Source organism: Artibeus jamaicensis, unplaced genomic scaffold (assembly GCF_021234435.1).
Source record: "Artibeus jamaicensis isolate MK-2021 breed Jamaican fruit bat unplaced genomic scaffold, CSHL_Jam_final contig_432, whole genome shotgun sequence".
In the NCBI taxonomy this organism is placed as follows: domain Eukaryota; kingdom Metazoa; phylum Chordata; class Mammalia; order Chiroptera; family Phyllostomidae; genus Artibeus; species Artibeus jamaicensis.
The window spans coordinates 12,691,341-12,711,576 of record NW_026521828.1 but is presented as its reverse complement, the minus strand read 5'-3'; the positions used below and the strand labels follow the sequence as shown (position 1 = coordinate 12,711,576).

The window sequence follows — 20,236 nt, the reverse complement described above, 5'->3', positions numbered from 1 at the left end:
AACATGGGGACTCGGCTGTCAAAGCCGGGGGGAGAGAGTCCATTGCTCTTTGTTGCAGCCCCTCGAGTCCTTCCATGAAGGCCTCCCAGGTGATGGAGTCTGGCTTAGGTTGCCCCCCGCTGTGAGGGGTCTTACCCGTCATTGACTTTCAACCAAGCTTTGGGGGCAGGAAGAGGAACTGAGGCAGCGTTTGCTACCAGAGACAGGCTTTGTCTCCTGTGGCTGGCATTCCAAAGGTCGTCTCTCGCCCTTAGCCTCAAGAGGTAGAGATACAATTCCTAAAATCAGGCAGAGCGGTCTACGACACAGTCCAAACTTGAGATTTTAGTGCGAGGAGACAGAGCAAAGAACTTAAGTTAAAAGGTGGTGGAAAGGTGTGAGCTAGGCGACCCAGGTGGGGAAGAGTGACCATTATCCAAGGAGGCCAGTCCTGTCCTTGGGTCCCCTTGGCTCTTGTACCATGAGAGGTCTGGTTCCTGTCTCCCACATCCACGTCACAGTCCTCTCTCTGCAGGCAGAAGAGAGCCTGGCGCCACGCCTCTGAAGCCCGGGAAGGGAGCCGGGAGCCTAGACGCCTCAATGCTGGCCCTGCAAAGTGACATTACCCGGCGCCTCCTGAGTGAGCCCTTGCCCCTGAGTGAGGCCCAGGTCCAGGCCTCGGTGGCGAAGGTCCTGGCAGAGCTGCTGGAGCAGGAGAGGAAGAAGGCCACAGATGCCACCAAGGAGAGCAGCAAGAAGAGTCACAAGCGGAAGGTGTCAGGAGACCAGGCCACTGCCAGCGCCCCCAAGAGCAAGAAGAAAAAACTGCTGGTGGCCAGGGAAGGCAGGGAGGGTGCCGTTTGCTCAGAAAAGGCCCCCAGGACTACCAAGGGGAAACCTAAGAGACACACAGCAAGTGGTGACAGTAAGGAGCAGAAGGAAAAGGAGGCTCTCGGCTCCCCAAGGGCCAAGAACACGGCAGAAGGGGAGCCGGAGGTGGTGAAGGTTGAGGGCGGAGACCAAGCCAACCCAAAGAACAAGAAGGAGAAAAAAAAATCTGACAAGAGTAAGTGGCCTGCCGCAGCCCGGCGCACTGGCCCCGGCCCTGCTCAGTGCTGTCTGTCACCACGTGGCAGGATGGGCCCTGGTCGGCACTGAAGGGGGAGGCTGGGAAATAGTTTGTCCAGGGTCACGTGGGCAGTTATTGGCAAAGCTGGAGCTGGACCCTAGAGCCCCTGGGCCCGCACCGCCAGGGAGACCCCGGGGCTCCAGGGCGTGGCCTGCTCCCCACAGGGGCACGTACTCCTACACAGCATTGCCCCCCCAGGTAAAGTTGCCCCTCACTGACCTCTGTGCTAGACTGCGTGCAGTGGGGCCTCGTTTAACCTGTGTGCTCAGTGCTATTTCATTCCCATTCCACGGGTAGAGAGTGTCTTAAATAATGTGTACAAGTGTTTAAGAGTGAGTTGAAGAAGAATAGCGATGCTCCAGGCAGCCCATGGGTGGGGCAGAATTTATGAGGCCAGGGCAGGTGGTCACAGGTCCATGGGCCTGTTTTCATGGCTCCCTGGGGTGTGGGGAGACCCACCCTGTGTGTCTCCCAACATTGACCCCAATACTCAGGCTGAAAGTGTGTTGTTCAGGAAGTTTACTTTCTTTCCTCAGAAAAGAAAGATAAGGAAAAAAAGGAAAAGAAGAAGAAAGCCAAAAAGGCCTCGACCAAAGATCCTGACTCACAGTTACAGAAGAAAAAGAAGAAAAAGGTACAGTGAGTTCCTGAGGGGTTTCAGGCCGGAACAGGAACCCAGCCCAGTCCCACGGGGACTGTGACCAGCCCGGTTCTGCGCATGTCAGGAGGGCGGGAGCCAGAGCTGGGGGTGGGGGCGGCGAGGCTTGACACTGGGAAAGAGCCACCTTGTCAAAGAGAGACAAGGTCTGTGTGTGCAGAAGTACTGAAAGTGACCCTGCCTTGTCTGTGGGGTAGAAGGATGTTCCCGGGGCTGGGGGAGGGAGGGGACCCCCAGGACACAGGGAGGCTGGGACAGCTTCCAGGTGAGAGAGGAAGCGAGCACTGCCTGGGACGGGTGTGCCCCAGCCGGCGGGGATCCCTCTACAGGAAGCTCCAGGTTGTCTGCCTCATGGGTGGTCGCGGCTGCTCGCCTGTAGTGGCGGCACTCAGCCTGGGGCACTCGGCGCCTGCAGAGACCAGGCTCCCCCGGCCCACAGGGCCTCGGCTATGCTCTGCAAAGCTGCACACCCCACCGCGTGGCCCGGTTCCTTCCTGGAGGGCACTCTTGGCACCGCCCGCCCTCGGGGGTCTCTGCACACCCCACACCGGTTCCAGTGGTCCTTCAAGTCCTCGGGGGGCGGGGGGGAACCTCCCGTGCCCTCCTGCTGGGGGCAGCTTGGGTGGGAGGTGCTTCAGGTCCTACAGCCTCTCCCATTTCTCTCCTCACAGAGGAAGACGGCACAGCAGACTCTCTGAGGGGCACAAGGGGGCAGGTATGCTTCCCGGCCCAGGGACCCCCGCTGACCGTACAACCCCTGGTGAGGGCGGGCGGGCGGGCAGCTCCAGCACTGCCGTGGTCCCAGGGAGCCAGGCAGGACCTGGAGGTGGGCCCCAAGGGAAAGGGGGGTGGAGAAGGAGGTTCTGTCCCTCGGGGTCAGTGGGGCCATGCCAGGAGCGGAGCTGCAGGACAGCGGTGGCGATGGCCGGCACTCCCTGGGGGCAGCACTGAGCGTGCCTTAGCAGGGGCCCTGGGACGGCACCCCTCTGTGCATGAGGACGAGGCCTGAGCTCCACCTCTCCCTCGCTGCTGTCTAGTTCCTTTTTCTTATGCTCGTTCACTTGAGGGCATTTGCTCCTGGGAGAGAAGATGGTCTGCCCAAGACAAGCCATTTCAGTGGACCCGTGCTTCCCCGGAGGTGGTGGAGGGGTGAAGTGCTCCACACTGTGGGGTCATGCGGAGCCTGCCTGGGCTGGTGGCAGGACCAGGTGAAGCTAGGCAAGCGTTCAGCCCGCCTCCCAGGGCCTGACCAGCGCTCCAGGGTCCGCTGTGGTTAGCCGATGCCCGTTTCCTGCGTCCACACGCCAGGGCTGATTTGATTTGATTTGATTTGATTTTCCTTGATGCAGACAAAAGTTGGTAAATCTTTCCTCTGGGTAGATTTGTTTCCTTTCCCCAAGAATTTCTTAACTGAGTGGTGCCCAGTGCCTCTGCCCACCACAGGTTGGAATTGAACTTTCAATTTCCCCTTCCTCCCCAGAAGACCGCTCGCCACAGTGTTTGCGCTGGCCCAGCCCCTGAGCCCTGCAGAGGCTGGTCCAAGGAGGAGGAGGAAGAGGAAGAGGAGGGAGTGCACTGGGTTCCGTGACCTCCACTCACTGACCCTGCACTGACTTCTGTCCTGGCACAGGACACTTCGTACAGATGTGTACAGTGTGTGTGTATATATATACATATACATATATACATATATATTTTTGTAAGTGACCTGCCCCTCCCACCTCTGACCCAGAACACCCAGAGGCCTCAGGACCTGCCACCTCTTTCCCCTACAGACTCGGTGAGGCCCAACCTGCTGCTCCTTCCATGTCCCTGGTCCCCAGCTGATGCTGAGGATTTGTCCTTTGTCAGTTTTGTCCGTTTTGTGCTTTTGTAAGAACTCATAAAATAAAAGACCTAAAGGAAAAGTGAAAGGTCCAGTGCACCCGGAGCTAACGTTCTGCAGTCCACTTATTTGTGGAGGGGTGCCTGGCTGACACTTGGAGGGGAGCAAGCCCTCGCTCCAGGTCTGCTCTTGACTGCACATCCAGGCTCTGGGGTGCTGTGCTGAGTGGGACAGTTTGCCTCAGTTAAGTGTCTGGTGCTGGATCGGGGTGGGGAAGGCTTCCTGGAGGAGGTGGCGTCATTGCTAAGGTGGAGCTCCAGCAGGATCAGGGTTGGTTCCCAGATCCAGGGGTGAGCCAGGCAAATACCCAGAGGCAAGAAATAGAAGGGGGTGCCTTCTAAGCCACCTGTTGAGGTCTGAAGGTAGGAGTGGAGCTGGGGGTGGGCTCTTCTGTGGCACCTGGGGGAGCACAGCCATGGCAAGCACAGGAAGAGCAGGAAACCAGTTAGGACTGAGTTGCCCTGGTGGCCGGGTAACAGGTTCTGAAATGACGAAGGCAGGAAGTAGGTGAACTCAAGAGATGTGTCAGAGCAATAGCGACGGGACGTGGTGATAGCCAGCAATGCAAAGGCCCACTTCCCGGGGCCCAGCGCAGTGGGGAGCTTTTACTCGAACGTGTTCTGGCCTTCTGCCAGAGACAGCAGGAGGCTGTGCAGGGAAAGGGAGCCCTGAGCTGGGGAGACCCTGGAGACCAAGTTTGGCATCTGGCTCTGCCCTTAACCCAGGCCTGTGGGCAAGGCCCTCATAGCTTCTCGCCCCCGTAGGGTGTTGGTCTGCATCCGGGGCCACAGAGGGGTTTTCTGTTGGCCTTCGTTGAAATAGAGGCATTACAGCCCTGACTGGTGTGGCTCTGTGGTTGAGCGCCGGCCTGTGAAACAAAGGGTCACCGGTTTGATTCCCAGTCAGGGCATGTGCCTGTGTCGTGGGCCAGGTCCCAGTGGGGTGGGGGACACACGAGAGACAACCACACATTGATGTTTCTCTCCCTCTCTTTCTCCCTTTCCCTCTCTAAAAAATAAATAAAATATTTTTTGAAAAAGAAACAAAGATGTCACACTGAATGTCTTGATTTTGGTCTCCTCTCAAAAAGTTAAGAAATTCGGCAACAGGGGCCTGCACTCCCTCCTGGCAACAGCCGGCTGGGTCCTCACGCCATTCCCGTTGGCATCACATCAGTGGCCTTGGTAATGGCAGTGAAGATCGGGGTGTGGGAGAATGGAAGCTGGGCCAGGAGGAGTTTGTGCTTGAAGAACTTTGGACAAGAGCCTACATTTTGGAAGCAGAGTATTCATGCCCCTGGTGAAACAGGAGGCCGAGTGCGTCTGTGTACAGAGTACAGCAGCCCAGCCCGCCTGGCCCCGCAGGCTGCACCGCGCCCCCCAGACCACCGGACTCGAGCCCTGCAGTCACCTCTTCAGGGTAAATGAACCAGACCCCAACAGAACAGCGGGAGCTGAAAGTGATCTGTCTACTGACTATACTTTATTCTCACAGGAGCTGTGGTCCTAAGGGCCGGTGACAAGCTTGCTGTGCAGAGGGAACAGCTGGGGGGGGCGGGGCTCGGCAGAGAGGGAGGAGGGGTTGTGGTGGAAAGGCTGGTTCTTCCCAGTCAGTGTTGCTGGAGACAGGAATGGTGGCTTGTGCCCCCAGTTACACAGGCTGGAAAGCCAAGGCTAAAGCCAGAAGGGGAGGGATGGCAGCCTGTCCTGCCTCGGGGCTCAGGGGAGTACCATTCCTTCTCCCTGCACCTGCCCTCATCCATGGGTCTAGGTGTCGGAGCCCATGGGAGTCAGCCGAGCTCACGGTCCACCTCCTTGGGCCACGTGTCCCTGCTGCTGGATGGAGCGTGGGCAGCAGGGCCCTCCTGGGTCATTGATCTGTGCCGTTCCGATGTGACTGCTGTGTCCGAGGAAGATGGAGAGCCAGGCGCCAGAGTCTCATGGGATGAGGTGCAGGGTGGGAGTGGAAGGGGAGGAGTGTGGGGCTGGGTGGGGGGCAGAAGACAGCAAGGAAGCTGTGGCCATGCGGGGCTGGCAGGGTGCTGTGGTCCTCAGTTGCTGTTCTCACACTATAGCTACAGAAAGAAGCAGCAGGTTAGGGTTCGGGTCACCTGTTGGCTCAGGTACAAGTACTGACTATCAACACAGCCACCCACAACTCAGTTCCTCATCTCTGAAGTGGGCGTCTTGGGGAGGGAGGATGGACCAGGGTCATGCTGAGCTGGGCATCTACCCATGAGGAAGATCTGGGAGTTGGCCCAGCTGGGGACTGGATCCCCCTGGAAGGGGCCGTTACCTTGGGCCAGATCTGGCTTGGTCACGCCCAGCCCGGATGACAGGTCCTCCATGTCCAGTGGGTCTGCGAAGGAGCAGTAAGGCCATTGTTAGTTGCAGTCCAGCTGCTGTAGCCACTGCGAGGGGCCTGGGATGGTTTCTTCTCAACCTGGCCCCAGGCCCACCCTGGGGGGCAGGTGCCACATGGAAGGACACATGCTGGACAGCGGTGACGAGGGTCGTCGGGAATTGAGAGAGGGGCCAGGACAGTGGTGATGAAATGAGGGGTACATCTGTAGGACTTCAGGATGCGTGAGTGGAGAGTGTACGGGTGGGTGGAAGTCACAGTGAAAGGACCGAAGGGTAAATGAGTCAACAGATGAGTGTGGATGTGAGGACAGAGGCAGGTGGATGGACAAAGGGGTGGGTACATGGCTGAGTGGCTGCCCCTCAGAGCTTACACCTCCTGTGTCCCCGGCTGCGTGTGCACCAGGAGCGACCTCTTGTCCCTCAGCCTTCCTGGTCCTTCCTGCTCCTTTGACACTCCCTGGCACAGTAGCCACTGCTTACCACTGCAGTTATGGTGCTGGTGCCCACGGCTTCTGGTGTGGGGGACCTCGGTGCCGTTGGGGTAGACGCACCAGCAGTAGCCAATGCTCCCATAGCACTGGAGCGGCAAATAGTTGCCGTTCTCGTCGCACTGGGGCTTGAACCTGCCTGGGTGGACGGCAGGGATGCGGCTGGCCTCTTCCAGGCACTTGGTCAGTGCTGAAGCGACAGGCACGGTGAAGACAGTGAGTGCGTGGACTCTGAGCCAGGATCTCAGCAGAACCAGAGATCCACATACCACTGCTGTGGCCTGGCGCCTTCTGCCCAAGTGACTGTACCTGCTCTACCCACTGCACAGATGGGGAAACCGAGGACTGGACCGACAAGGTCCAAGATCAAAGAGGAAGTGAAGGTCTGCTTGGCTAATTCACCCTAGAATTTGAGGGTTTCTTCCAGTACCGTACTCCATGCCTGCTCAAGTTTGGAACTGCACTGGTGATTCTGATTTCTAGGGAAAAGCAGTGGTCATCTTGGTAAATCTGACCTTCTGTTACTGAGGGTATCCTAGTAGGAGTAGGGGTTTGCTGGTGGGTATTGTAGAAAGGATTCAAACATCAGCTGGGGGGGGGCGGTCAGGATGGCATCTAAGGTGCCTTCTCTGAGTCTGCGATGGAGAAACCTACGGCCCACACAGCGTGGGCCGCTGATGTTCTACTTCTGAAACAGAGGCCCGTAGGGAAGAGATGCCCGAACTCGCGTGGTAGACGATCACCAGAGCTAAAACATAACGTTCTTCAAAGCTCCAGAGCTGAATGAAGATCCTGGTAAACATTGTCCGTAAGATGAAAAACCCCTAAAGCTCTCATGTCTGGCACCCACATGACCTCAGGGGGTGCCCTCTGAGCGCCGGGGAAGGTCACTGCAGTGACTCCTGGGATGTTCTGGTGGATTCTTCCAGGGGCCTGCTTGCCTAGTGCCATCCTCCACAGCAAGGTCACCTCCGGACCTCTGTGCCCAGTGGGCCCTTGGACAGGATGGGGGCTGGGGGCAGCCAAGCCCAGAAGGAAGACGCAGGAGAGACCAGAGTGACAGGAATGAGAGTGGAGAGGCCAGGGAGGCCAGCGGGGTCAGGGAGCGCTCCAGGCTCTAACACCTGTAGCTCTGGGAGGGCCCTGAGGGAGGACCAGGAGGACCAGGAGCCCCAGCACCCCATGGCTCCCAACTCCCTGTACCTTTTGGTGAACCTTCGGTGAGCTTCTCCAGAGAGTTCTTGCTCATTTCAAACAAGAGCCACTGATGCATCCAGCTCTCAAAGACCTAACGGGACAGAGGCAGGGGGTCATGCTCAACAGCCCTCTCCAGCCCTACCTGGATTTGCCCCTAGGGGCAGAGGCAGGGAGGGCCGGGCAGGGCCCCTGCACCCTGGGTCCAGCTGCAGCCTGGACTCACAGGGCTTGGCCAAGTTGGTTCCTCAACTCCAAGCACCTTTCCAAGTTTGCAGCTTTTTGTGTCCTTGTAAGCTTCCCCCAGCTTCCTGAGAATGGCCTCCCTGGCCCGCCCTTCGCCTCCCCTCTCCCCAGCCCTGCCCCAGCCATCAGGGGAGGAGGCATGAGCATGAGGAAATGCTGACCTTCCAGTCCAGGCCCTCCATGGTTCTCTTAAGTTTCTTCAGGTTCTCTGGGAAGGTCCCCTTCAGCTGTGGGTACACCTTCAGGGGGTCACCTTTCTGCAGGGTAGCAGGGTAGGAAGGAAGGTTAAAAAGAGCTCCTGGCAGGTAAGGTGAAATGTGCAACCCATGTTCCCCTGGTCTTCCCTTCTGAGGGGTGGACCCGTGATGGGGTTGCGGGGGGGAGGCGCAGGCAGTAAAGGCAGGCTGAATGCACAGCTATAAGACTCCAAGGCTGGAAGGCAGGAGACCCAGATGCCCATTCATCTTTCAGGTCCCACCTCCAGGAGAACTGTGTGGACCTACCCCCAGCTAGATTGTGTCTCCTGCAACTTTCCTCACAAAGGCCTCTGCATATTCCTCATCTCCTGGTCACTTGCCTATTGCCCGTGCTACCCTGGGGTCCCCATGGGATTGGGACTTGGGTCTGACTGCTCCCTGCTGCGGGTCCAGAGCCTTGCATCGTGCTTGGCACAGAATAGCTGTGCAATAAAAACTTGGGGAAGAAAAAGTGGGCACCTAGGTCTCTCCATCCAACCACTCAAAAAGCAGGGGCATGGCAGGACCAGAATACACACTATTAAGGGCTGCTCCTGTGCCCCCTCCCTGACTCAGCTGGCCCATATTGCATGTCTGCTATGAGCCAGGCAAGGTGCGGGACTCAGAGCATGGCCTTGCCCGGGACTTGTGTGGGCAGATAGGGCCCCCGGCCAGGTCCCACTCACCAGAAGCAGGTGCATCACATGGTCCAGTGTGGTGTTGCCGTACTTGGTGGCATTCTGCATGGGCTGTGAGGGGAAGGAGTGGAGGTTATCAGCACTGGCCCCCCAAGGAGGGACCCTGCATGGAGGCAGCAGCTGGGGTCTGGGTAAGAGTCTATAGTCCCAGATGCTCCACAGGACCATCTCTGCTGCCTCCAAATGTGAGAGCTCAAGCAGGTCGCTATACACTTTCCCACCCAGGGCTTTGTGGGCAGCAGGTAGTTTTGTGAGAAGCAACCTTATTTGTATATAAGGCCTCTGAGAATGGGAGGGGACCGTGAGATGCTGTGGGACAGAAGAAACACCTTGTAAACTGTAAAGGGCAGGGCCCCCTGTCAGGGATTGCCCTAAGAGACTCTCCCCTGTCCTGGGATTCCTCTTCTCCCTGAGGGGGCCCTGTCCTCCCCCAGCAGCCAGGACACCTCCCCAGCTGGGCTTTTTCCCCAGGCCAGCTGGTCTCCCCCATCCCCTGACCCCTGCCCTCCAACCAGGATAGATAACACTCCCCCCCGCCCCGCACCGCCCCAGGATTGTCCTCACCCCCTGGAGCACTCCTTCCATGGGCAGCGCGTGCATCAGCATGGGCGTGGCCATCCGCATCTGGCTCAGAGGCTTGGCAGCTGTGGGGTCAGGAGGCACCGCATGAGTGTGGCCCCAGTGCCCAGGGAAGAGTACTCAGATCTGGGGACCCAGGTCTCAGACCCGGTTGAGGAGGGGCTGGAACTCCAGACCAGAAGGAGAAGACAGTGGGCCCAGCTAGGTGCAGGACTGGGGTCTGAGGTGAGGGGGGATGGGGGTGGGGGGTGTCAGGATGGAGGTGGGGCACGCACGCTTGGGAAGCTTCATGCGCAGGGTCTCCAGCTGCAGGTTCTGCGAGGTGACCGTCAGCTTGTCCAGCCGGCCCTGCTGCTGGTACAGGAAGTAGGCAGTGGTGGCCTGACCAGCCAGGAGCAGAGCCACCAGGACAGAGAAGCCTGTGTACAGGGCCCCACGGCTGCACTTGCTGCTGTAGGGGAGGGAGGGTATATCAGAGCCAAGTCCACGGAGGTGGCTGCGCCGGGAACTGGCTGGGAGTGGGGGGAGGTGTCCCCCCATTTCCACCAGCCTACCCACCTCCATGGCTACCCCTGAGAAACACACACTTTAAGCACAAACAAGTGCCTATGGACATGCAGCTTAAAGACATCGCCCCGGCCCTTACTTCCAAACATTGCTGGCAGTACAGCCCTCCCAGACTGAAGTGCTGGAGCTGCCCCTGGGCCTGGGCTCAGGGGGGAAGAGCTAGGGACCAGCGTCAGGTCTCCTCTCAGCCTCTGTCCCACCTGCGCAGTAAGGGGTTGAGGAGGAGGGTCTCCCCAGGTTCCCTCTGCCAGAGGGTGTCCCGAGGATCCTGGCTGCCCTGGAGGGGAAGGGGATGTTCGCCCTCCTACCCACCCCACCTCTGCAGTGAACTCAGAAAAGGGAAGGAAGTGGGACCTGGACTGCAGAGCTTGTGGGCCCACCTGAAAAAGAGAAGTGAGACCATAACATTTTAAGAGTAGGTTGGGGGCATTGGACACTGCCCCCCAGTGGCCCCGATTCCCCGTGTGTCTTTGAACACGTCTCTGCCATTCTCTGGGCCTGCCACATGGGCACAGAAGTATTTCACGTGGTGACCTCCACTCGGGAGGGACTTCTGCAGGAATGTGGGGCCTGGGCCTCACGTTCTCTGCACTGGCCGGCTGCACAGGGCGGGCTGGCCAGACCTCAAACCTCGGAGCCTACCAGCTGCTGGTCTTGGAAGTCGTTGGCAGGGCACGTGTACAAGTTACAGCACGGAAGAAGCAGGGATCCTGCCCCAGGACCACGAGAGTCCCTGACCTCACCCCCGGGGGTGGGACTCCCAGTAAACCCACTAGAAACTGTCAGGATGAAGCTGTACCCTGTTTACTCCCGCAACCAGCCAGGAGGGCCAGGAACCGCAAGGACCCCCCTCTGCCCAGCCTTTCACGGCACCAGACACACCCATTCCCTCCGGCTCCCTGCCCTCTGGCCTTCTGCACTTCCTGGGCCAGAACTCTGCCCGAAGGGTTGCTACTCTTGACGGAGAAAGCAAACACCCATGTGGGAACAAGGAGGAGACCAGGCAGGAAGGGAAAACAAGTCCCACCTCGTGGCCTTTCCGAAGAACAGGGGTGGCCTAGCCTCCAAAGTTGGTGAAGCCCGAGTCCTGCTGGGGTTCAGCATCTGCGGCTCATTATCAACATGCTCTGTCCTTCGGCACCCCCTCGCCGAGGCTAGTCCCAGCTCTGCCTCTCCCCGTGTGGATGCAAGGAAGTCCCTTCCCTTCTCTGAACCTCAGTTTCTCATAAGGCCTAAGAATCTTGAGAGCTATATTGAAGATGAGTGTCTGCCACTCCATTAGCTCAGGGGCCCAGGGTAAGTCAGCCTCTCTGAGTGAGCCGAGGTAAGAACATCTACTCAAAAGGTTGTTATATTGATAAGATCATGGGGGTAGAACACTCCCCTCCATTATTAGCACTAGCACTCCACAGGTAATTTGGACTGCTATTCTCAAGGGAGTTAATAGTTAACTTTAACCTCTGGTTTCCTTCCTCTTTAGACATCTTCAATGCGTGTCCTCTGGGTTCTGGACCAGGGCCAACTCACCACCCCTCTCTTTGTTTCCTCCTTCCACAGCTTCCTTCAGTAATAAGTTGGTCAAAGTCAGGAGCCAACCAAAACTTGCAGGGATGATGACAATAATGTTGCCAGGCAGAAGTGTTCACAAAAGGGTCTGAAACTGGCTCAAGTCTAGCGTGGCCTGAGCACACAGGGCCAAGCCAGTTTTAGAAGCAGGAAGTTCAGAGAGTCCCAAAGAAGTTGGATCCAAGAAGAAACAGACCAAGGCACATCATCATTACATTAGCCAAGATTAAAATGAAGGAGAGAATCCTAGAAGCAGCAAGAGCTAAGGGGACAGTCACCTACAAAGGAGTCCCCATCAGACTGTCAGTGGATTTCTCAAAAGAGACTTTACAGGTAAGAAGGGGCTGGAAAGAGGTATTCCAAGTCATGAAATCCAAAGACTTACATCCAAGATTGTTCTACCCAGCAAAACTTTCATTTAGAATGGAAGGGCAGATAAAGCACTTCTCAGATAAGATCAAATTCAAGGAGTTTGTCATCACCAAGCCCTTATTATATGAAATGTTAAAGGGACTTATCTAAGAAAAAGAAGTTAAAAAAAACATGAACAGTGAAAGGACAGCAAACTCACAGTTATTAACAACCACACCTAAAACAAAAGCAAACTAAAAGGACAGCTAGATCAGGAGTGGAAACATAGAAATGAAGATCTCAAGTAGGGTTAGCAACAGGGGAGTGGGAGGAGGAGAAGGGGGGAGAAGGTACAGAAAATAAGTAGCATAGACAGTAGATAGAAAATAGATGGGGGGGCAAGAATAGCATGGGAAATATAGAATCCAAAGAACTTGAGACACATGGTCATAAACTAAAGGGGGGGTAATGGTGGGGATGGGGGAGTAGGGTGGAGGGGAATGAAGGGGGGGAATAGAACAACTGTAATGGCATAATCAATAAAAAAATTAATTAAAAAAAAAAAGAAGCAGTAGCTGAACTAAAAGGAAAACCAGACGTGGATTTGACAAGGGGGCACCCTCTCCGTACACTGAGCCTACGCTGGGTCTGCAACTCACTGGGTGGCCTGAGCTCAGAAGGTCCCACCTCCCCTCTCTGCAAACTGTACCTCTAAAAGTGGGCCAGATGGTAGTCAGTTCAAAATTTGAAACCAGACTAGTCCTGGGTTCCGATTCTGGCTCCAATATTCACTAGCTGTGATAATTTAGGTAAATCACTTACCAAAATGAGCCTCAATTTTCTCATGTAAAGAATGGGATAATAAAAGCACTTGACTCATAGGGTTACTGTGAGAATCAGCATTGAAGTTTAGCATTCAGTTGTGTCTGAAATTACCAACAGTAGCTGAGAACTGGTAGCAAGTACTCAGTGAACAGGAACTATTATGGCTATTGTTATTATTACTGAGACCCAGAAAGAAGCAGTGATTTATCCAAGTCACATGTGACAGTACAGAACCTGGACCAGAATCCAGCCATCACAAGAGAGCTGGCTGGCCCTCCTAGTCACAGGATTCCGCAGGATTTTCACAGGTCATTGCTTCAATGGTCTGTCCCCCAGAAGGCAGGTCCTCATGACATCTCTGAGTGCCTCTCTCAAACCCCTTTCTGCCTGGCAACAACTGACATCATCACAACTAGCTGTGTGTCCCAATGTCCCAATGTTTCACAAATTACTTTTTGTGGATGGGGAGCACGGGGGACATTGGGGTAACTACACTGGGGTAATCTAGCCCCTCCCCTTTCAGAAAAACACATTGGTGAGGCCATCTTGAGGCTGGGAGAGGGGCACGGGGGTCCTCTAAGTGGCCCCTTGCTGCAAGGGAGAGGGCACAGGCCGAACACAACCCACATCAACCCTCAGACCTCTCTAGAAATTTAGCCAGAGCCTCCCTTGCCCTTTTTTGACCCCCTTCCAACATCTTCCAAAACCTCCTGTGATGGCTGATGTCTCGTCTGCTCTACAGACACCTGCAATACAATCCCCTTGGTTCGAACACGCGTGCCCATCCACGGTTATTTGGAAGGAACTCCTGCGATAAGCTGCCCTATCCTTCTTTTAGGAACTTTGTTTCTCCATCTAGTATGCGTAATATTTTAAAAATCTATTCCAAGATTTCTAACCTAGGGTTCATGGCCCAGCCTCACGAGAAGCCCCTGATACTGTGTGAAACTCTAGGAAGAGTACAGAGCTCTCTTCCAATTTTCAGAAGAGAAGCTCATGATGTAAAATTAAAACCCCTGCCCTAGAGGAGCTCCCTCATGTTACAGGAGGGAGAACTGAAGCCCTGGGCAGGCCAGAGATGTGCTCAAAATTACCCAAACGTTGTTAGGGTCACAGCCTAATTCCATACCTCCTGCGACTACAGTCTAGTGCCCCTTCCCCAGCACCTCCACACGTCTGTGCGACCTGGGATGTGCGTGAACTCTTCTGCTGCTCCCACGTACCTCTCTGGGGCTCCAGGGCGCTGGCTCAACATGGGCAGCTGCTCATGGTTGGAGATGAGGTCACGCTGGTCATCCATAGTTCTGGCCTCCGGTCTAATCCAAGCCTCTTGCTGCCGCTGCTGCCGCTGCTGCTGCCTGTGTATCTGAGACCCTGAACTCCTGGCTCACCTCTTGAAGTTTGGGCTGAGGAGAGATCTGATTCGTCCACAGGAGGCCACTCCACCCACCTGGCAGAAGTGGAAGTGAAAGCCACAAAGCTGGAAATACCCTGACTTGAGCAGATCTGCCTTTGATGGGGCAGGATCAGGAGGGGAAGCTCCTCAGGTAGGTGGAAAGGCCAGTGCGCTCCCATTGGCTATTGAAGGCCCTCATCACTTGTTTCTGAGCAGACCTTTGGATTCATAAGGTTCTTTGGATGTTTCTAAAAACATCACTCTCTAGACAGGAAATTATTTTGAAGCAGAAAATGCCTTTGTCTCCCCTTCTCACCCATAGATACGCAGGTACAGAAAGGAGCTTCTCACCCTCTGTGAGCTCAGCAAAATCCCTCTCCATCTCTCTGGCCTCAGCAATGTCATCTCATAATCAGGAAAGGAGAGTTGGACTGACTCAGTGTTTCCTCCACTCCCATCTAAGTCAGGCAGTTCATGAACCAGAGTCCATAGCTTTAAGGCTCTAGTATTAATACTCACCACCATGTACTAAACCCACCTTTGTGCCAGGCCCTGTGCTAACTGGTTTGCATACTTTGTTCCATTTCATCTTTATAGTGACCCTTTGAGGACTGTTTTATTATCTCCATTTACAGATAGAGACCTGAAGGGCTACGCACACCCAGGAATCGGTGCAGCCCATGTTTTTAACCTTCTTCCCTTCTCCCTCCCAATGCTCAGATTGTGTGGCTCAAATCCAGGAAGGGGAAGGAGGGAGGAAAATAAAAGAGAGGGAGAAAGTGCACCCAAAGGAGATTTAACTGTGTTGGCAAGGTTTTATTTCTTATTTTCTATGGCTTATACGCCATATTCATTTTGTTAATCTTTTATCTTTTGTGTGTTTTTAAATTTTTTTTTTATTTAAAGACTTTGTGGTTCTAAGATTCAGTGAATCTTAAATTGAAGAGTCAGGGAGATAGTACACACACACACGCACACACACACACACACACGTGTGTGTGTCAGGGGAGGGAGAAGAGCAGACATGGCCTTTGATGCAGACAGACTGAGTTCAAATCCCAAGTCAGAGACATCCTAGCTGTGTGACGTGAGCCAGTTCCTCAACCTTTGTGTACTGTTTTTCCCTCTGTAAAGTAAGGATATTACTATCAGCCCTAAACTGGCAGAGTTATTAGATTAAATAAGCATTTGGCACAGAGGCTGGTGCAATAGGAGATGCTCAAGTAAAAAAACTGTTATTATTCAAATATTTACTATTAAGATATTTTTCTGCCCTGATTTCAAGTAATACTATGATTCTATAATAATCAAAACAGCATGCTACTGGCATGAAAACAGACATATAAATCAGTGAAACAGAATACAGAGCCCAGAAGTAAACCCTCACTTATCAGGTCAATTAATCTGCAACAAAGAAGGCAAAAATATACAACGGAGAAACGACAGTCTCTCTTCAACAAGTGATTTTGGGAAAACTGGACAGACACATGCAGTAAGTGAAGCTGGGCCACTCTCTTACACCATATACAAAAATAAACTTGAGCGCTGGCTGGTGCGGCTCAGTGGATGGAGCGCTGGCCTGCGAATCAAAGGGTCATTGGTTCAACTCCCAGTCAGGGCACATGGCTTGGTTCCAGGCCAGGTCCCCAGTAGGGGGCATGAAAGAAGCAACCACACATTGGTGTTTCTCTCCCTCTCTTTCTCCTTCCTTTCCCCTCTCTCTAAAAATAAATAAATAAATTTTAAAGCAAATAAATAAATAAAATTAATTTTTTTAAAAGAAGTGAAGTACTGATTCATGCCACAAAATGAATCTTGAAGGCATTATGCTAAGTGAAATAAGCCAGACACATAAGTTACACACTGTGACCCCACTGATGGGAAATGTCTGGGCCGGAGGAATCCACCGGGACAGAAAGCAGCTTAGTGGTCGCCAGAGGCTGCGGGGAGGGGTGGGGATGACTGCCAATGGATAGGGCGTCTCCTTTTGGGGTGATAAAAATACTCGGGACTAGTGGTGATGGCGGCACAATTTTGTGAATATACAGAAAACCACTGATGTGTATCATTTTAAAAGTTTTATGATATGTGAATTATAGCTCAATTTTTTAAAGATGTGGTAATGATGGCTGGAACAGACACATACCTTTGCTTCCTCTCTCACTTTGCTTCTGTCACTAAATGACAACCACTTGTGGGGTGTTTGTTTGTTTTTAAAGTGTAAATCTGTAAGGACAAAGAGAACAAGAGATGAGCAAACAGCAGCAGAATTCTAGAAGCTGGAGAGCAGACCCCAGAAGGCTGAATCCTAGACCTGCAGCTAGAAAAGCTAACAAGCCACCTACTTTCATGGCAGGACAGGCTCAGAACTTGGGTTGCTAGGCACCTGGGGGGAGTCAAGGTGGGGTTAAAAGGAGGCTCGGTTGGAAGTCCGTCTATAAAACAGTTGGCTGCCTGTGTCCTCTCCCTCCCGTCACCTGAGAGGGAGCCGGAAGTTTATCCGCACTTCATGGGCCTGGTACTAAAGCTGAGAGTCTCAGCCTTTTCCCCAGCCCAGTTCAGCCTTCTCCCTCTGGCAATAAATGGGGGGGGGGGGGGGCCCTTCTCAGGGGAGCATGACCACCCCAGGAGGAATGACCTAAAGCTCAGACATTAGCAGTTCCCCAGTGAAACAGCCAAGACAGCCCTGCAGGGAGCCTCTGTGGGTACTTTCTGCTCACGAGTCACAGCTTTCACTTGGCTTTTTGGACAATCAGGGATCATGGAACATCTGAAGAAACTCTCCAACATAAGAGCGAATGAGCAAAGCAAACAACCAACCACCCAAAAAAGCCCATGGAAGAAGCAAATGGAAACACGGGACCGTACTGCACTCATGAAACCAGAGTAAGAGGCTACAGAGATAAAAGTATTGTTAGAAGAACAAAACCACAGCCATTTAAAATTAAAAATACAAAGGCTGATGTTAAACAATCAGTAGATGGCAGATAAAGTTTTTTGTTTAAGTCTCCCAGAAAGTAGACTATAAAGATAAAAAGAAAGAAAATATGCGAGAACTCGAGGCCAGTCCAGGAGGCCCAACAGCAAAATATCAGAGTTCCCAGAAATAGAGAACAGAGAAAATCAGGGGTGGGGGGAAGAAATCATCAGTGGAGTAACACAGCACAATTTCCAGAACTCAGACATAAATTTCCAAACTAAAAGGGCCTGGTGAGTTCTGAGGTCAAGGTACCAAAATAATTTCTCACTAAGCCACATCATCGTGGATTCAGGAAAAAATAAAGACAAAAAGAAGAGTCCACAGATTTCTAAGAAGGAATAAACAAGACAGATACAAAGCACCAGGAATCGGAATAAGTTCAGACTGTTTCATAGCAACCCTAGAAACTAGAAGATAATGAAGTAATGCCTTCAAAATCCTGTGGGAAATTACTTCCATCCCAGACTCTTTAGTAAGCCAAAATGTCAAATGGGTGAGGGTGTTATTTTCAGTATCCCAAAAGATTTAGTTCTCTCAAAAAGCTTCAGAAAATTATGCTCAGCCAAAAAGAAGGAGTTCGCTGAAAGTAAAGGAAGACCAGGGACACAGAAACTGAAATTCACCTCATAAGAGGAGATGGGGACCCTCAGGTGACAGGACAGAAAAATCCTGGGAGCAAAGGAACAGATCCTTGCCAGAGGCTCTGGAAGGCACGTGCTGAGGAGGTTAAACAGATAGACACCTAATATGCCTGAATGGACTAAGAAACAGATCATTTCTGGAGAGTATGAGGTTGAATTATGATAATTTCACAGAAAATTAAGAAAATGAAAAACTAAGACAACTCTTAACTCTTGGGAAAAGAAAAACTACAGGAAGTGAGTAGTTATCCCTGGATGCTATGCAGCTCGGCTCAGCTACGAACAGTATTCGCACTGTCATAATCGATGACCTTTGCGCACTGACCTAACCGAACATGTGACAGAGGCATAGGGGGGACAGGGGGAGTGACCTGGAGGGACAGAGGGAAAGAGGCCTGAACCATCTTCCATAGTGACCAGCCAACCCAATAGTGTTTAAAACTGAAAAATCGGAAAGTAACAATACCACAAGTTACTCAGAGATATGGAGGCAAGCACCAAAAAAATTGGCTAAACATGTTTTGAAATGGTGTAAAAAGGAAGGTGAGGAGCTGCTATTTTTCACAGCCATAGAAATATGGAAATATTTGATTCTTTAAATATGTGCATTTATAACTTTGATACGAAGTTAAACTTAATTTAAAATAAAGAAAAACATGCCTCAGAGTCTACTGATTCCTAGCTGCAATAACAAAATGGCCGTCTAAGTAAAGCCTTTTACTCTGAGGCAACTTTAGGACAAGACTGAGGATGACCCCAAAGGTCATCCTGTCCTTGCCTGTTGGAAGCTAGAGACAATCCCAGTCAGAAAGGTGGGCCTGAAGACTGCGTTTCCCAGTGGGCTGGACGATGGCTCCCTCCACCTGTTCTAACAGGGCAAGAGGGCTCAGCTGTCAGACGGGCCCCACTGCCCAGCAGAGGAGCCCCATCCCACGTACTCTTCCTGCTTGGGAAGGGGACAGAGAGGCAAGAAGGCAGGCTTGGTATCTGCCACACCCCTGGAGGGGGATACAGAGTTAGGGGAGAATTCAGCTTCCCCACTACATACAGAGAAAGTGCAGCTGAGAGAGGGGAGAACTGGCCGAGGTTACAGGGCAAGGTCTCGCAGAGCTGAGACCAACGCCTGCAGCAGGACAGGAGTGTTGACAAAAGAGCTCCGAGGCAGATTCCTGGATTCACATCCTGGTTCCCAGGTGGCAGCTGGCAGAGCTGAGGAGGGGAGAATACAGGCAAGTCAGAGACATCACTTTTCCAGAAAGCAATAACACGTCCAGAGATTACTGGGATCTGTAAGGACTCTGGAATCAACCTAAGGGGGCACAGGCCAGTCAAACATAGGACAATTGCAGCATTACTTAGAATAACTTACCCTGCCTCTTTAGAAGGATGTGTAATTCAACCCCAGTTGAAGAAATCTCTTCTTTATAGAAGAATGCAAGCTAAATATATGTTAGGGGGAAAAAGATGGAAAATCAGGACAGGCTGGATGGGGACACATTTTGTTACAAAAGGCCCTGAATATAATGATATAATACCTGTTTCTGGAAGGAGACTAGCTGCTCTGCTCTTTCCCATCTTACTGAACAGGGGCAGCTGAGCAAGAAGAGAATCTGAGTTGCCCAAGGTCCGGTGTTCTATAACCAGTTCAGGATCTGGGACCCTTCCCCAGGGCAGGGCGCCATCTGGCAGGTAGGTCAGTAGCATGGCCTTTAGACACGCAGTCTCCCGTAGTGCAGCTGAGCACAGCGGACTGCGTCCTCCCCATGACTCATTCATCTAACAGGTATGATTCGAGTGCCAGTTCTGGCTCAGGCACTAGGATACAGGGGCATTTGGAGACACCTGGCAAGGGCTGAGCCCAGTCTCCGGTGGTGCAGGAGTCAGAACTCAGTCAAAGTCCAGACTACCAAAGACTGTGCCGGGCTTAGGGTCGGGGGTGGTAGGGTTCACTCTGTGGCTGGGGTCAGATCTCAGCTTGAGGCTGGAGGCAGGAAGACCAGTCAGGAGGCTCTGGTGAAAAGTCAAGCCGGAGAGGCAGGCCTGATGGAGGCTGTGGCTGGGAGCGTGGAAGTGGGTGAAGAGTAAAACTGTCAGACCAGTCCACACGACTCAGGCCAGACTAGATGCAGAGGGGAGGGGGTGATGCTGCTGAGCTCTCCTACTGGGTGAAGGAGAAAATACATCACTCACAGAAAAAGGAAGTTCTTGGCACATTTGAGGAACAGAAGAAAGTGCAGTGCACCTTAGCGCAGTGAGCAAAGCTGAGCGGTTTGGGATATTGTTGAAGGACGGGCCCAGGCCAGGCTGTGAGGCCTCCTAGTTGCTTGGAGTCACTGCAAGAACAATGGGAAGTCAATGGAGAGTGTCGGGCAGGCAGGGACTGGATCTGGTTTATGTTTTAAGATCATGTATGGCATACAGATGTAAGCGGGCAGGAGTGGGAGCCAAGAAACCA

At 53.1% G+C, this 20,236-nt stretch overlaps 2 protein-coding genes and 1 long non-coding RNA gene across 14 annotated transcripts in view; 1 reads left to right on the top strand and 2 right to left on the bottom strand.

Annotated features, from left to right (window-relative positions):
- Positions 1 to 3,679, top strand: part of TCOF1 (treacle ribosome biogenesis factor 1) — a 35,782-nt gene extending 32,103 nt beyond the window's left edge. For all 9 annotated transcript variants that reach the window (XM_053665891.1, XM_053665890.1, XM_053665895.1 and 6 more), the window contains 4 exons: positions 515 to 1,045; positions 1,645 to 1,742; positions 2,438 to 2,481; positions 3,247 to 3,679. In XM_053665891.1, the coding sequence (XP_053521866.1) occupies positions 515 to 1,045; positions 1,645 to 1,742; positions 2,438 to 2,464 (656 nt within the window). In that variant the 3' untranslated portion in view covers positions 2,465 to 2,481; positions 3,247 to 3,679. The remainder of the gene's footprint in view (positions 1 to 514; positions 1,046 to 1,644; positions 1,743 to 2,437; positions 2,482 to 3,246) is intronic.
- Positions 3,680 to 5,111: 1,432 nt separating this feature from the next.
- On the bottom strand, positions 5,112 to 14,277 carry CD74 (CD74 molecule). 4 transcript variants are annotated; one of them, XM_037161890.2, is made up of 9 exons: positions 13,988 to 14,277; positions 9,731 to 9,903; positions 9,441 to 9,520; positions 8,865 to 8,927; positions 8,104 to 8,199; positions 7,706 to 7,790; positions 6,495 to 6,692; positions 5,947 to 6,009; positions 5,112 to 5,725 (listed from the first exon to the last, which is right to left on the bottom strand). In XM_037161890.2, the coding sequence occupies exons 1-9, from the start codon at positions 14,062 to 14,064 to the stop codon at positions 5,715 to 5,717; spliced, it is 846 nt and encodes a 281-aa protein (XP_037017785.2). In that variant the 5' UTR covers positions 14,065 to 14,277; the 3' UTR covers positions 5,112 to 5,714. The 4 variants fall into 4 exon arrangements, with proteins under 4 accessions (XP_037017785.2, XP_037017784.2, XP_037017788.1 ...); XM_037161889.2 differs by having other exon boundaries at positions 9,731 to 9,906; positions 13,988 to 14,276; XM_037161893.2 differs by lacking the exon at positions 6,495 to 6,692 and having other exon boundaries at positions 13,988 to 14,269.
- A 2,027-nt stretch (positions 14,278 to 16,304) lies between these two features.
- Positions 16,305 to 19,933, bottom strand: LOC119061392 (uncharacterized). The gene is made up of 4 exons (XR_005084770.2): positions 19,317 to 19,933; positions 19,151 to 19,220; positions 18,830 to 18,990; positions 16,305 to 16,386 (listed from the first exon to the last, which is right to left on the bottom strand). It is a non-coding gene; the product is annotated as an uncharacterized LOC119061392 (long non-coding RNA).
- Positions 19,934 to 20,236: the final 303 nt, after the last annotated feature.